This window comes from Manis javanica, chromosome 1, assembly GCF_040802235.1.
Source record: "Manis javanica isolate MJ-LG chromosome 1, MJ_LKY, whole genome shotgun sequence".
In the NCBI taxonomy this organism is placed as follows: Eukaryota; Metazoa; Chordata; class Mammalia; order Pholidota; family Manidae; genus Manis; species Manis javanica.
The window spans coordinates 28,794,116-28,809,851 of NC_133156.1; the positions used below are offsets into that span (position 1 = coordinate 28,794,116).

Sequence of the window (15,736 nt, forward strand, 5' to 3'; positions counted from 1 at the left end):
TTTAGAAAATGGATTTTTATTTCTTAAAAAAAAATAAATACAATGAATAAACTGGCATGAATTTCCTTCCCTTCTCTTACCTCCTTAAAAAGCAGGCACTGTGAGAATCCTTAAGATAGAAAAGCAGAGAGCAGGCCACCTGGACCCACACTGGAGGGAGATGCTCAACACGAGGGGTCAGAAAAGGGTTTGGCAGACGCATGTGGCTGGTACAGCCTTGGCTGCTGTAGGGGTGTCCTGGTCCTCCTTCAGCAAGGGAGAGGCATTCCAAGGCTTTCCCCAGAGCCCTCACAGTTCTGTCTTTACCTTATGCATCAAGTCCTTTTGGTCAATCTTGTCTAGGTCCTGGTACCAGCGGTTATAAGCCAGCAGGGCCACATTTTTGGCAGCTACAGCCGTCACCTCCACGGAGCTGGCCACCCACTCCAGGGCATTGACGTGGAAGAGTAGGTCATGGAGTGCGAACGGCGGGAGGGTGGCGGGGGAGCCGTATAGTGGGTGGGACTGCCACTCAACTGTCTGCACTGAGTAATAGGAGCGGAAGAGGGTCTTTAGCTGAGACCGGAAGAGGGGCTTGGGGGACTGGACTCGCCAAACGGCTGCCTCCTGAGGTTGCTTCTGCCGGAAGTTGGCTGAGATGTTGACAGGACAGATGTTGTCCAGAGCACAGAAGAAGCTAGGGAAATCTGTGGTGAGGATACTGGCAAAGGGAAAAAGCTTAGGGTCAGGAAAACCAAAGTAGGAGGAATTGAGGTAGCCATGGACCAAGGACACGACCGCAGGCTGGTAGGCGCCCTGGACGACAACAAGGGGTGGGTCAAAGCCCTCGAAGGTTATGGTGCTGTGGCCATCCAGGTGCAGAGGGCTGGCGATGACCACGATGTCGTAAAAGTCGGAGCCACTGCCTGCCTCACTCTCATAATGTACCTGATACAAGGGTTTTCCTTCTGGAAAGAGAGAGAAGACAGCACAAATGTCAATTTATTTCTTGGCTTCTACCCACTGCACTCCCATTTGGGGCCCTGCCTTGAGGGTATGTGACTCTGGTCTTTCTACGCTGATGTGGTTATAGGGCAAGCAGTCAGGAGACCAGAGTCTTCCTCTGGCTCTGCTGCTGACCAGCCCAGAGAACTTGGGCAAGGCTGTGGCTTAGCGGCCCTTGTGGTCCAATGCACAAGGCTAGATTAATGCCAGTCTCACCTCTCTGGCTGACATTTAAATTGGGACAACAGTGCCCTCTGGTGTCTCTCGGCAGTGCTGGGGCTTCCCACTGGTGTTTCGGAATCATTCCCTAGTAGGTCACAGACTGTGGTTTAGTGACAGAAAAGGTGGAAGTGTTTATAGTCAAGGAATGGAATAATGCCCCTGATGTGTCCACTCACCTGTCTGGAACAGGCCCACAGAGGTCACTGTGGCGTGGATCACATTGGCCTTGGTGAGCTTCAGTAGACCAGAACAAACCAGCTTGTTGCCTCCTTCCACTGACCACAGGCTGCCTTGGGCCCCGGCTAGTGACATGGCTCCTGGGCAACAGGGGAGAGTGGCCAGTGGGTTCTCAGCAGGCAGTGGGGCTGTAGAGCCCAGCACCATCTTACCTAGGCTTTTTTTTAGGCCAAGATGCCTCCCACCCATGAGCACAAAGAGACAACACACACACAAACCAACAAATAATTCACAAGGCTATTGACTGAACACATTATGCTCAGTCTAAGAGCCATCTACAAAAGATCACAGGCTGTGTGATTCTACACAGACTGCCTAGAATGGGCAAATCCTTAGAAACAGAGCAGATTTGTGGTTGCCTAGGCCTGCAGGGCTGGGGGTGTTGAGGGGGTAATGACTGCTGCTACGGGGTTTCTTTGGGAGCAATGAAAATGTTCTAGACTGTGGGGACAACCACACAGCTCTACAAATACACTCAAAACCACTGGCCTGGCCTGTACACTTCAAATGGGTAAATGGTATGGTATGTGAATTATATCTTGGAGGATACACACAAGATATTGGAGGAGTGAGTAGGGAAGCCTCCCGGAGGGGAACACTTGACGGGGCCTGAAGGCTGGGAAGGAGCTAGCTGTGCCAAGAGCCAGAGCAGCAGTATTCTGGCCACGTGGGAGGTGCTTGTTAAACACAAACCTTTTCATTGATTTATTCAACAAAACTAGGCTGAATGCCTCCAGTGGTCCACTCAAGTGTTTGGGATGTATCAGTAAACACAGGAGACACAGCTGCCCTTGGGAAGGCTATGTCTAGTGGGAGGAGATCAAATACGTAAATTAAACAGTCTGCTAGAAGATAATACCTGCAGGGTAGGGCAGGTTAGGACTGCTGGGCAAGAGACAGGGGTAGCTTCAACTAAAAGGTAACATGACTGTACCAAGACAAGATGGGGAACAAGTTTACCATGCCCGGCTCAGAGAACAATGTTCCAGTCAGAGAGCGGCCACCCCGAAGCCCCAGGGTGGGAGACTCTGGAGCTCTGCAGATGCAGTAAGGAGGCCAGAATGGCTGGACTGGGATGAGCATGTGCGGAGGTGTGGGGCCTGGACCAGGTAGGGCTTTGCAGGCTGCCAGAAGGACTTTGGGTTTTATTTGAAGGAAAGTAGGAGCTATTACAGCTTTACACACAGGCCTGACATGTCATTTGTTTCAAAAGTATCATCTGGCTGATGTACTGAGACAGCCTATGTGGGGTACGGCAGCAGGCAAGGAGACCTGGTCGGAGACTTGCAGTGATCCGGGTGAGGGGTGCCGGTGGCTTAGACCAGGGGGGACGCAGTCAGGTTCTGGACACATGTGGAAGGTGGAGCAGATGAGATTTCTTGCCATACCATGTACAGGATATGAGAGAAGGAAATGAATCAGGGTTTTGGCTGGGATGACTGAAAGGAGTTTTTACCAACCAAGCTTGGAGACTCTGGGGAGCAGGTTTGAGGGCAAAGGTCAGGAGCTCAAACGCTGAGTTTGAGATGTCCATTAGACCACCCAGTGGAGACATAAGGGTGGCAGCTGACACAAGTCTACAGTTCTGGAGAAAGGTCTGGGCTAGACATCATGTTTAGGAGTCAGCAGGTAGAATTTAAGGCCTTGGGACTGGCTGAGTTCACCCAGGGAGCAGGAACAGTTGAGAGGAACCCAGACAAGCAGGCTGGGAGGAGACGTCAGGAGTTCACGTGCAGTTCCCTAGCCCGGAATACCTCCCTGACTCCAACAAACTCCTACGGCACCTTTCATGGCCCAGAATGGGCACTGTGCCATGGGGATGACAGGCCCTGAGCACTCTCCCAGGCAGCTTTAGCAGGGACCACTCTTGTGGCTTGGAGGATGGTGGGCTGGCATGTGCCCACTGTCCCCAGTGATGAGCTGGGAAGATTGCATACACTGAAAATGAATATCCAGGGGCTCAGAGGCCCCAGTGGGGCAGCTCCTGAAACCAATCCAGTCAGGAGTGGTAGAAACACACTGCCCGACACCTGCGCCTTGCTTTCACCACCTGTGAAGTGGGGTGAATACCATTTCCTGCCAGCTCAGAGGACTGTTGCCAGAATCAAATGGGGTTGGGGAAACAAAATGCTTAGGTAACTGAGCTAAGCCAGATAAATGTGAGATTATTATGGCAGCTCAGCCCATTATGGGCACCCCTGTGGGCCAGGGAAGGGCAGGGGTGGCAGCCCGAGGGCCAGAGGCTCACCAGCAAAGGCGGACATCGCTGCCGACTGGCCGTAGCTGGCCCGCAGGACGGCAGAGACAACGTCATCGATGAAGCGCTGTGTGACGCCCACCTGCAACAGGGACTCAGCCACGGAGCGCTGCGTCATGTTGATGAAGGTGGACTCCCCCAGCGAATAGAGCAGCTCCTCCACACCCGAGAAGGCATAGCCATGGGCCTGGTATTTATAGATCCTGGGAGACATGTGGAGCGGGAGCCCTCGTGCAGAAGGGCCTTTGGTTGACCACTCAGGGCTGGGTCACCGAACCTGGGGAGCCCAACAGGCACCCACCCCTCCTCTCCATGTAGGGGTGAGGGCAGAGGCTAACTATGTTTCCACTGCCTGTTTGCTGGTTGTGGTGGGCCTGTCCCACCTACGGGGACAGCACAGAGGGAAGGGCAAAGACCCTGGAAGCCCCTAACCCTGGCTTCACACGATGGCTCTGAATGATTTAGCACCTCTCTGTGCCACTCCCTGCCTTGGGGCACAGACGTCTCACTCAGCTGGGACAGGCCCACCCTGCCGACATGCCCCTCTCCAGTGGCTTTAGGTCTGCACTGGCTTCAGGGACCACACTGGCCCCGACGGCGGCTGCCTCCCACTCATGCTGTCTGCTAGCCCAGGCCTGGCCTCCCCTCTGGCTCAGTCTGGAAGGGTTCCCACTTACTCTCTGAGCTCATGTCCTGTCCCTCCACAGTTCCCCAATCTCAGGGACTGGCATTTGCCTGGAACCATCTACTGACAGATTTCTGGGTGGGCTAGCCTTTGAAGTGTTGCCTCTGCCTGGGCTGCTTTGCAAACATGTTGAGTTTGGTTATCAACACAACACCCAGATGGAAGTCATCTCTCACAAACGTGAGAATTCAGCATTGTAGGGTGGATAAAATTGACAAGGGAGAAAAATATAAGAAGAAAGAGGGGCAAGGACATAACCTTTGGGGGATCTGGAGAATATGAGGACGAAGAGCCATAAGAAGTGTAGTCATGGAGGCAGGAAGAGTGGAGAAATGCCAGGAACCAGTAGGAGGCCTGGGGGCCACACCTGAGTGCCTGCATCTAGGCCAGGATCAGGGAGAGCCTTTGGTTGGGCCTCTGAGGGACAGCTGGAGTGCAAGCCTGGCAAGGAGTAGACTGAAGAGTGGACAAAGTGACAGCAGACCACCTTTCCTGGTTATCTGGGGGTGAAGGGGTTGGGCCAGGACCCAAGGAGGACAGAGTGGTCCAGAGAGGTGCAGATGGGAAAACTGGGGATAGCAGGGTTGTTAAGTGGAAGGCCCACAGGCTGCTTGTGGCCCATAGATATGTTTCATTCGGCTTAGAAAATGAACTGGTTGCACACACTGAAAAACTGAGAGATTTCACATGTGACTCTGGATTTCCAGCTTCTTTTGATGAACCAGATCTGGCCACAGGAGACTGGCATTCCCACAGGGCCATGGTGGGCTCCAGTGGAGTGCGGGCTGCCCCTGCAGAGGCAGCCTTGCCCTCCAGGGCACTCCGCTCCCTGCGCTTCTTGTCCACCCAGCTGCTTCACTCACTCATACCCCAGGGTGGCCCTAGTAGGTGCCTGAGTTTCCAACCCATGCTTTTATTTATCAGTTTAGCCAAGGGAAAGAGAAATGCTAGAGTGACAAAACCAGAGAATACTCCTGCACCACGTGAGCACATTCCTTATGCCGGGACCCCCTTGGAACCTGGGCTGAGATGTGCTGAGTACCCAGCAAGTACCTTCTCCTCTTGGAGGAGTCAGGCTGGTTCCTTCCCCCCTGTATCCCTCTTTGCCTCCCTCCTACAGCTTACCCAGTCCTACCTCATGAACTTCTCCATGACCTCTTCTACCCACATCTGCAGCCTCAGGAAGCTGATGCCGTATTGCCACCAGAGGCGGAAGAGATTCAGCAGGTACCAGTCGGTCTCCTCCAGCACGAAATGCTCCCCGCTGAAGATGGCACTCCTGCCTGCCACCTCACGCCGGTGCCTCAGCCCTGAAGAGACAAGGAGGAGCCCCTCATGTCCCCCTTCAGAGGGCCCCCCAAGAGACCTAGTAGGGCCTGAAGTGAAAATTCAGAGTGGGACTGGCTCCATTAAGGGAATAGAAAAACTGTGGTTTGTTCATTTGGGCTGTTTCTTTAGAACAATGAACAAATGTACTGATAAATGTTTGGCTGGCTGGTCAAATGGAAGGGACAATTAAAATATGTACCATTTTACATTTTGTCAACAATGATCCACTCAGCCATGAGTGATGGAAATTTCGATGTCATCCTGGCATGTCCAGGGGCTGACAGCTGCCGGGCTTGCTCTGGGATGGCAGCCCTGGGCATCGAGATTACATGGAAACATTCATAGCACCTTGCAACCTTCCACACATAACATCTAACAGAGCACTGGGACTTAAGCATCTCACCTCGGCTTCTCACAGGCTAGGAAGAGGCAAACAGGTGTTGCACCCCCCACACTAAAGACATGGAAACAGATGCATAAGGGTTCCCAGACCTACCCCAAGTCATAGGCTTTTGTTTCTTTTCCTCCCATTCCTGTCCCTGAGCCAAAGTTCCCCTACTCAGAGGGTACAAATACACTTGTTCAGCATCCTTCTGATACTGTGTACACTCATAAATGTGTATGCATCTATGAGTTATGCCTACCCAACCCCCCCATACTGTACACTGCTCTGCACCTTACTGACATAGTGTCTCAAAGACTGTTCTATACACGGGCATGAAGGACTTCCTCATCCTGGCTGCTGAAACAGTCTGCTGTGTACTTAAACACTAATTCATTTACTCTCAGACCCCAGTGGGATCTGCCATTAAAAACAATGCTGTAATGAATACTCTTGTGTTTATGTCCCTTTGCACCTCTGCAAATCCACCTGTAGGATCACTTCTGAGAAGTGGAATTTCTGCATCAGTGTATGCCCTGTGGTTCTGCTGCATGCTGCTGGGGTTGAACCCAGCTTTCTCACTTACTACCTCATGGCCTTAGCCAAGATATACACATTTTCTGAGCCTCAGTTTCCTCAGGAGTAGATAGATTGCCTACCTTGTAGGCTGGTAGTGAGGATTAAAGGTGATGCCTAGATACCAGGTTCCTGGCAAACACACAGCATATGGAAGCCAATATGATTGATTATTAAGAGGCAGCAAATTGACAGGGAAAGAAACTGGCCTAGGAGTCAAACCTGAGTTCTAATCCCAGCTCTGCAACTAATTCACTGTGTAACCTCAGGCAAGTTCCTTCCCCTCTCTGGTCTCAGCTGCTCCATCTGTAAAATGAGGAGATTAGGCTACATTGACCTTCTGGCTTTGACCACCAAGGTAGTCTCAAAAGGGCCCAGGGGCTGTGGCCAGCCCCTGGGCTGGATGCTGGGACCCCAGGATGGCACACTCACCCAGCTGCTTGACGAAGCCCTGCATATGCAGGCTCAGGGAGTGGAAGGAGGCGGCTCCGCTCTCATAGTGCTGCTTGTTGACTGAGATGGTGGCCAGGCGGCCACCTACAGTCCCCTTCTCATACACATCGATCTGCACCCGGGGGCCGAAGTGCTGCTGGAGGAAATGGGCCACTGCAGAGCCTCCGATTCCGGCCCCAACCACAGCTGTCAGCAGTCAAGGGGAAAAACAGAGCATGGACATGAGACTGCAGGCCACACCTTTGTGGCCTCCTGGGTCAGTGGCTTTCAGGTACTTCTATTTTACAGGTTTGTATCATCTCAAGAAGGAAATCTACAGACTAGGTCTCAGCAAAGCTATTAATAAAGAGCAAAGGACAAACCTGAAACCACTTACTGTCATCCTTATTTTATAAAGAAAAAGACTTTAGCAGCAAAAGAGCAGAAAAGAATCTCAAAATTCATGATGATCATTTGAAGAGAATACATTTAGTTTTATACAAACTCATTACATTGTCCCTATTTTTATTGCACTTAATTAGTGAAAACTGGTTTACTGATGGGTACTGTTAGGTTGGATCACTGTTTGGAAACCATTTAATCCAGGGGTCGACAAAGTACAGCTTGTGCACCTATTTGAGGCAGATGCCCGTTTCTGCCCAGTCTTATTGAATGCAGCCACACCCTTAGCCTATTGTCCATGGCTTCTTTCAGGTAGGTAGAGTAGTTGCAATAGAGACTGTATGGCCTGTAAAACCTAAAGTATTTACCCTCTGGCCCTTTACTGAAGCAGTCAGCCAACCCATGGTCTAGTCCAATCTACCACCTGGCACTTAAATCATTTTGACATCTGTGTTAACGGAGCCTGGAATGTACCCTCTGACAGGTCACGCGTTACCGTGTGAGGCACTCTCTTCCATTTGAGCTCTTGTCATGAAGTTTCTGCTCACTGAGGTCTTTTTGGGTCTTATCATCTACTGACTTTACTATTCCTCCTTCCTTCCTGTTATTTGCAAACTTAGTTCATATGCCATCAGTATTCATATACAAGTCACTGATAAAGACGTTTCACAGGAGAGGGTTCTGAGATGCTATTAGGAACCCTGTCCAGACAGATACTAATCATGAAATAGCACTGAGAGGACAGCAAAGCGGCTATGAAACTGCTGAACTAGGCTGCCATGCTACCCACAATTTTCCCCAGCATCTATCTGAGACACAGTTTTCCTCTCATCTGACAGCACAGTAACTCTATCCAAAAAAAGGGGATAAATCTGGTGTAATTTGTCCTTACTGGACCCATGCTGGACCATTTTTTGCTCCTGTCAAGGAGGCAGAAAAAAGGTTCTTTTGATTTTGCTTCCACTTATTTACCTCACTCACCTTCTTGTCCACCTCCACTTCTCTTGCTCTGGAGCACACGACTTGCTCCCTCATGCCTGTGCCTGTCTGCATCGTTGTCTTTGTCAGGAAGGCTCCATCACCCTTTACCTTGCTGACTTCTATGGCCCCATATGTCATTTTTTAGCTTGGCTTGTCTGACCCACCTAAGATGAGTCAGAACATACACTCCTGCATATTCCCACAGAATACTCTCCTTGCCCCTGGCTGAGTTATTGGCACACTGCACTCAAAATGGTCTGTTTAAGGGCTTATAGCAGGTCATTATGCCCCCAGATCCTAGTGGGTAGTAAAGTTCATTATTTGTTGCATCCTGAAAGAACAAACCACTTCTTCCTACTCACTGTTGAAGAAGCCACTTCCAAAAAATCCCTTAACCTTTTTTTTTTCTTTTACTCTTTTTTTCTTCCTGTTCTTCTCCCTTGGCTCCAGGTGATCCCTTAACCTTAACATTGTGATCCCTTAACATTGTGTTTCCCTCCCCTCCATGTGCAACAGCATCCCAGATTACCCATTTTTCCAAAGAAACTGGTATCACAAGGTCTATAAGCTGCCTGAGGGCTATAGGGAGGCAGAAGACCCCACCTCACTGAGAACCAGCTCACTGAACACCCACTCTCTATTATGTGAAGCTCTGGGCACAGGATGTACCAAACAGGGCTTCTGTCCTCTAGTACACGCAGGAAGTGGACAGATAGACTCACGCACAATTAGCTATGATGAAACATGACTAAATGCAGCAGCAGGTTCCAGGGAATTCTGAGGAAGCAGTGAACTCTGCCAAGGGTGTGGAAACTGGAGACATAGGTTTTACAGGGGAAGTAATGTTTGATCAGGACCATGGATAATAATCAGCATTGCTAGTATGTGGAAACACATTCTCTGCAAAGGTAACTGCTGGAGCGGGCAGTGTGTGGAACTTTGGGAGACTTTAAAGTGTTCAGTGCCACACTGAGGTGTTCAGATTTGATCTGCAGCAGGCTGAGGGTTATGCAATCATAATAGGAAGCTCCTCGTTCCTATTGTGGGTAAAGTCTAAAACATCAAGGGTGGACAGAGGCTCCTGTCAGAAGGCTGAGGACAATCAGGAAAGCTACAGGGCAGCTTTGGCATTGCTAAGTGCCCTGCCCTGGATGATCCCTGGGGCAAAGTGGGCAGGGCCAGCTGTAATGAGGGAAGCACCAAGTTCTGCATTGCCAGAAACAGTAGGGCTGGTAGCAGGCCTTCCCATTCCCCAGTGATCAATGTGGAGTGTCTTGCTCTACTGCCCATTCCCAAGAGATGGGGGTGTGTGCTGTACCTCTAGACACTGCCTTCCTCTTTCCCATCCTTCAGAGCCTGGCTCAATAGCTACCTTCTCCACAAGATCTTCTCTGACCTCTCTAGCTCTTAGGATTCACTCTCCTCTGAGAACCCTGAACTCTCAGTCTCAAGCTGATTTCTGGCATTCTTTAGTCTGTCTTAACCATTTATGGACTGAGCTGTGATTCTGTAATCTAAAAAGCCTTAGCACTGCATTGATCCCAGTAAGTCTGTGGTGCCCTCATGGGACATCCCTGCCTACTGGGATACACAAAGGGTAGCCTAGTGGAGTAGGGACTCTGTTCCTCTACAACAGAAACCGAGGATCTATGCCTATGGGAATTTTTTATGAGGGACTTGAAAATGTTTAGGAGTCATGTACAGTTAAAATTACAATTGTTAATAGCCAGAGACGGGTAAGATTCTTCAAGGGAGGAACAACCTAAGACAGGCACAGTCGCAGGGGGGCCATCAGGTGAGAAATTGGGGATCAACAGAGGTGAGGCTCAGAACCTCATCCCCCCTGCTTTGAGAGAAATCTTCCGCATCCGTGGATGGTTTATTGCCCTTGTCTAGCTTGGATTAACACATAGTCTACAGGCACACACCTGATCATCTACAATTGCTCTCCTACAACACTAAACTATGTTTTCTACCTTTATCTTGCATCTACCTACCACTTCAGCATTTTATTAAAAATAAAAATAATAATAATATTAAAGGGAGAAATGTGGAATCAACATATAAATCAAGTATAAAAATCAAATGAATATTCATATTTGACCTGATTGTTTATAGTTCATAATGCGTGATCAAAGCCGAAAGTTTCTGTGATGAAATGCCCTTGTACTGTTCACCATGTAAGAATTTATTCACTATGTAAGAATTCGTTCACCATGTAAGAACTTGTTCGTTATGCTTCAGAAGATTGGAGACTGACGAGAGTTAGGCTTGAGATGGATTAATGATTGTACATTGAGCATTGACCCCCCTATACTGAATTTTATTGTTGTTAACAACCATTTGATCAATAAATATGAGAGATGCCCTCTCAAAAAAAAAAAAAAAAGTGGGAATGATCTAACTGCCCATCAGCAGGAAAAGAGCTCAATAGATGGCTGATTATTTATGCTATGGTTGATTATTTACACTACTCAGCAATTTAAAAGAATTGTTAGCATGGGTATATATCCAAAAAAATACAGTGAAGTGATAAAAGTATCTCATAGCAAGAGCCACACAGCATGGTATCACATATTTTTTTAAATACTATGTATTGTCTCCATATACATATATAACCATGTAAATACACAGAATGTATCAGGAAGGCCACATACTAAGCAGATAACAAGGGAAGGGAAGGGGGCCAAGTTACAAACCTAGGGGTCATTACTTTCTTGAGCAATTAAAAATTAATGTAAAGGTAAAAAAAAAAAATTACAATTGTTAAGAGAAAAAAAAAACTAAGTACATATGGAACTCTAATCAATGAATTGTATGATGAAGCACTTAGCAAAGTGTCCTGATGTCTGCAATTTATTTTGAAAAGCATTAAACTGTAAGCTGGATTAATGGATGTGTGATATGTATGTGATAAAGGAAGTATAGTAGCAATTTGTTAATGGCAGAATCTAGGTGGTGGGTATACAGATGATCATTGCATTTCTAGTTATTTCAACTTTGCTGTATATCTGAACATTTTCAAAATAAAATACTGTGATAAAAACCAAATAAATGACTGCTGTTAAAAGTTTCCCAGTTATCAAGCAAAACTATCTCAAGCAGACCTATCATGAGTTCTATCTCCTCCCCCAGAGATTTTGGCACAGATGTTACTTCTAGTAAGCCCTCTAGAGCCCTCCCATAAGCTGTCGAAGACCGATGAAAGGCTCTTCCTCCACATTACCGTCTTTTCTCAGCCTTAGCACTAACTTCCCTGTATTGTGCAGTCTCTTCTCCAGACAGGAACTAGGGTGCACTGTGCCTGCTACAAAGAAGGCCCTCAATAAGTCTTTGTGAATGACGTCGCCCAGACCTTGTCCTCTCTGTCATCCGGGCATCCGGCAAAAGGCCAGGTCCACAGTAGATACGCAATGCTTCTGGTGAGATCAACGGCCAGCCCACCCTTAAGCCTCTTTCTCGCCCCAGCGATCCCTGGACACATGCCCACGCCACCCTCCCCATCAGGACCTTGCCTACTACGGTCCCCTTCCTCGGCCAGTCGCAGCTTTCGCCTCCTCCTTACCCAGCTTGTCTCCCAAGGACCCCTCCCTCGCCCAGCTTCCATCCCCTTCCCCCACCCTGCCGCTCCTGGTTGAGAACACTTTTCCCTCGCAACCCGCCCCAGCTCAGCACCCCACCCCGTTCTTCCCGCACCGATTTTGCTGGGCCGGGCATCTCCGCCTGTAGCGGCGGCGGCGAGGAGAGCGGCCAGCGCGGCGACGATGCGTGCACCGGGGGCCATGGCGGGCGGCAATTCCGACTGCACGCCGGAGACCTGGCGAGCAGGCTGGCGCTGGGCTCACAGCCCCGCCCCGCGCCCCACCGGCCGTTCCGCCCTGCAGACTCGCTGGTTACAGCCTCTCATTGGACGAGCATCTGTCCATCTCCAGCAAGAGGCCCTCATTAGCGGCCTCGCTCTCGGGGCTGGCTCTGTCACTAGCAGCTTCCGCATCCCGCCTCCTGGGTGCTAGCTCTTCATTGGCTGGCTCATCCTGTTCCGGCGCAGGTGCGCGTGCTTCTGGTGCTCAGCATCAGGACCAGGGTCCAGCTACGGGAAGATTTGTCGAAGAGAAAAAACTCAAGTTTTTGACGACCTCGGTCAAGGCCAACTCTGAGAGTTTGTTTCCATACTCTACCTTTTTAGGTGGTTGTGAGTCACGTGAGAAAAGGAACGTGAAACGGCTGGGCAGTGTCTACAAGTGCTGTAAATTGCTTACACAGCACGCAGGCAGGGTGGCTAACTACCCTGTGCATTTGCTGGAACAAGGCCAGATGCTTTCGAGACTGCTGTTACGTGTATTTGCAGTTTCTAGTTTAGATTCCTTGCCTCTACTTAAAAAAATAAAAGAGAAGGGTTTTATCCACTTCCTTCTCAGAGTAAGGAAAGGTAGGAGGGATAAGCTTCCATTTTCACTAAGAAAAGAGCAGCTCAGTGTGGCTAATTTATCACACTGTGAAGGCCAGATTCTCACAGAAAATAAAGTAGGGGACGAGCTTCAGAATAAATAAGGAAAATCCATATTTATTTAGTCAGACTATGGCTAAGAGACAAAAACAAGGTCTTCAGAGAATAGCAAGAGAGTTGAGAGCTGGGATTCTAAATCAGCTTTTTTAACAGGACCAAACCGGATTACAGTAAAGTTGTAGATGAATAAATGTTTCCCATAGTCTTTTTATTTTGGTATCATTAATTAATATACAATCACAGCAACATTGTGGTTACTAGACTCCTCCTATTATCAAGTCCCCACCACATACCCCATTCCAGTCACTGTCCATCAGCATAGTAAGATGCTATAGAGTCACTACTTGTTGTGTCCCATAATCTTTTTTTAGAAATCTTTATGGCAATATTTCCATTTCTAAAGACTCAAAATATCCCTTTATATTTTTTTGTTAAACAACATTCATTGATGACTTTGTACCGAGTTCTCTTATGTGCTGACTTAATCTGATTCTTGTAGTTTTAGTAGGGTAAATCATATGAACTTCAATCCTTCACACTGATAGTGTGTAAGCGTATCAAAGTAGTAGGACAAGTTCAAAAGAGCTGTAAGAGGAAGAGCAAGAAGTGTAATTGTGGCCAAGGTGCAAAACAACTATGAGGCTGGGTGACTTTATCAGTTTTCTATTGTTAACAACCCATCCCAAAATTTAGTGGCCAAAAGTAACAATCATTTATTTTGTCCGTAAATCTGTACTCTGGGCAGGGCTCATTGAGATAAGCTCATCTTTGTTCCATGTGGTGTGAGACGGGGCTGTTCCAGTCAGGGCTGCAGGATTTACTTCAAGATGGCTGCTTGTCAGCTGAAAACTCAGCCATGGTCCTCAGCTCCACTCCACAAGCTGCTTCAGCTTGCTCTCTTGGTTTAATGGTGAGTGGGCATCCAGAAATCAGCATAGTGACACTTCTACTGTATTCCATTGGACCATCACAAAGTCCAGATTCAAAGAGATTTGTAGTCATGTTTTAAAACCTCCTCAGTGAACTTGTGAATGTGGGCAGTCTGAGTGCATAGAAATAATATACTTACTGACTGGTACTGGGAATATGAGAAACAATGGATTTAGAGCCAGGGTGTACAGGTCACATTTGGAAAAATGATGAAAATACAAGGCAAAACTGCAGGAAAGGCTGGCTCCATAAGTTCACTCTGCCAGGAAGTTGGGTATGTGGAAGCCAGGCTGAAGATCAGAACAAAGCCACATGTCAGTAATCCAGTTGAGAGGATGCTCAGAAGCCCAGCAGTTCAAGTTGTGAAAGCAGATAAGACAATTAGAACCAATAAACAAGCAGCAGAAAATAAGACAATACCCAGATAGGAAGGCAGAAACAGATACCCAGACCTAAGAAATATACAGGAACGAGAAAGAAGCAAGTTGAGGGAGAAAAACAGACAAGACTCCAACATCAAGACAGGGTATGGAATACCTGTAGTGTATCCACTTGGCTGGGCTGCTGTGAAATCTCAAGGGACCTCCACTGAGCAATGGTCATCAGTCAAGTGACCATAACGTGTCAATATACAATATGAATCAGGCGACAGACACTAAACATGTGAACCCCAGTGATGTCAATTCTGGTTTTATTAAAGTTGTTTCTCAGCATTATAGTTCATCCTTAGTTTTATTTGGATTTACTTTATGTTTAAGAACCTTTCCTCATTTAACAAATTCTTTGCCAGGAGAGAGCACCAAGTAACTTATGACAATATCAAAATGATTCCTTTATGACAGTGAGGAAAATCCCTAAGACTTGTGGAATACAAGTACAAAAACATGACTGGGACCCAAAGTCACACAGGTGACTTAGCTAGAATTTATGCTCAAATCTGCCTACCAAGCCTATACTCTAGTATGGCATGCTGGCTCCTGCACGCCCTTCATCTTTTTGAGATACCTACAGTTATAACTCCATCTTCTAAATTTATACTTTTAACTGTAAAACTACTAAATAGTAAAAGAAGCTAAAATTATTTTCAATCTGTCTCCTTCAAAAGGACGTTGCAAGGCATATCAGAAAACTCTTCAGGTAATCAGAATATTCCATATCTAAAATTATGGGTCTTCTAATCCTGATAATGACAGCAAGTAATTCAAGAACACATAGGTATTTATAATTGACTTTTTTTGGTCACCACCTGTCAAAGGAATGAAGGTAAAGAAAGGGCATTACTATTGTGACATCTGGCTACTCATTACATTTACATTGTGCACTTGGTGAAATGCCAAGAGGTTCTGGTTTTAAAATCTTACCATCAGTCTTTTGTTTGCATCTTAAAAGCATGTATTTGTTCTTTCAAATGTCTAAATCTCGGGGGGATGGTAAGGCCCAGTGAAGAATGGCTTTGTTGATACATGTATATCGTGTGTGTTAGAACTATCTGTGATGTCTAAGAGGATAACTTTTACCATTCCACAGATGGGGTCACAGAGTTCTAATATGAATGGGTTTACTTTATGGGTAACTAACTTAAACCTAAACCTATACAACCTGGACATCTAACAATTTTTAATTGTCTGCTGGGGACATATTTGTATATTCATCATAGAACAGTTGAATCTTAAATGACTGACGTTAATATCTGGTTGTTCTTTATTCAAGTTCTCACTGAAATTCAATTTACTAGTTTCAGAGATTTTTGAGTCTACTAAAATTTTCATTTCATTTTCATACTTCAGAGGAAGCTGAAGGGCGAGATTAGAT

At 47.4% G+C, this 15,736-nt stretch overlaps 1 protein-coding gene across 1 annotated transcript; it reads right to left on the reverse strand.

Moving 5' to 3' along the window:
• On the reverse strand, positions 1-12,342 carry PCYOX1L (prenylcysteine oxidase 1 like). The gene is made up of 6 exons (XM_017656529.3): positions 12,184-12,342; positions 7,105-7,311; positions 5,521-5,695; positions 3,692-3,903; positions 1,383-1,523; positions 1-947 (listed from the first exon to the last, which is right to left on the reverse strand). The coding sequence occupies exons 1-6, from the start codon at positions 12,269-12,271 to the stop codon at positions 289-291; spliced, it is 1,482 nt and encodes a 493-aa protein (XP_017512018.1). The 5' UTR covers positions 12,272-12,342; the 3' UTR covers positions 1-288.
• Positions 12,343-15,736: the final 3,394 nt, after the last annotated feature.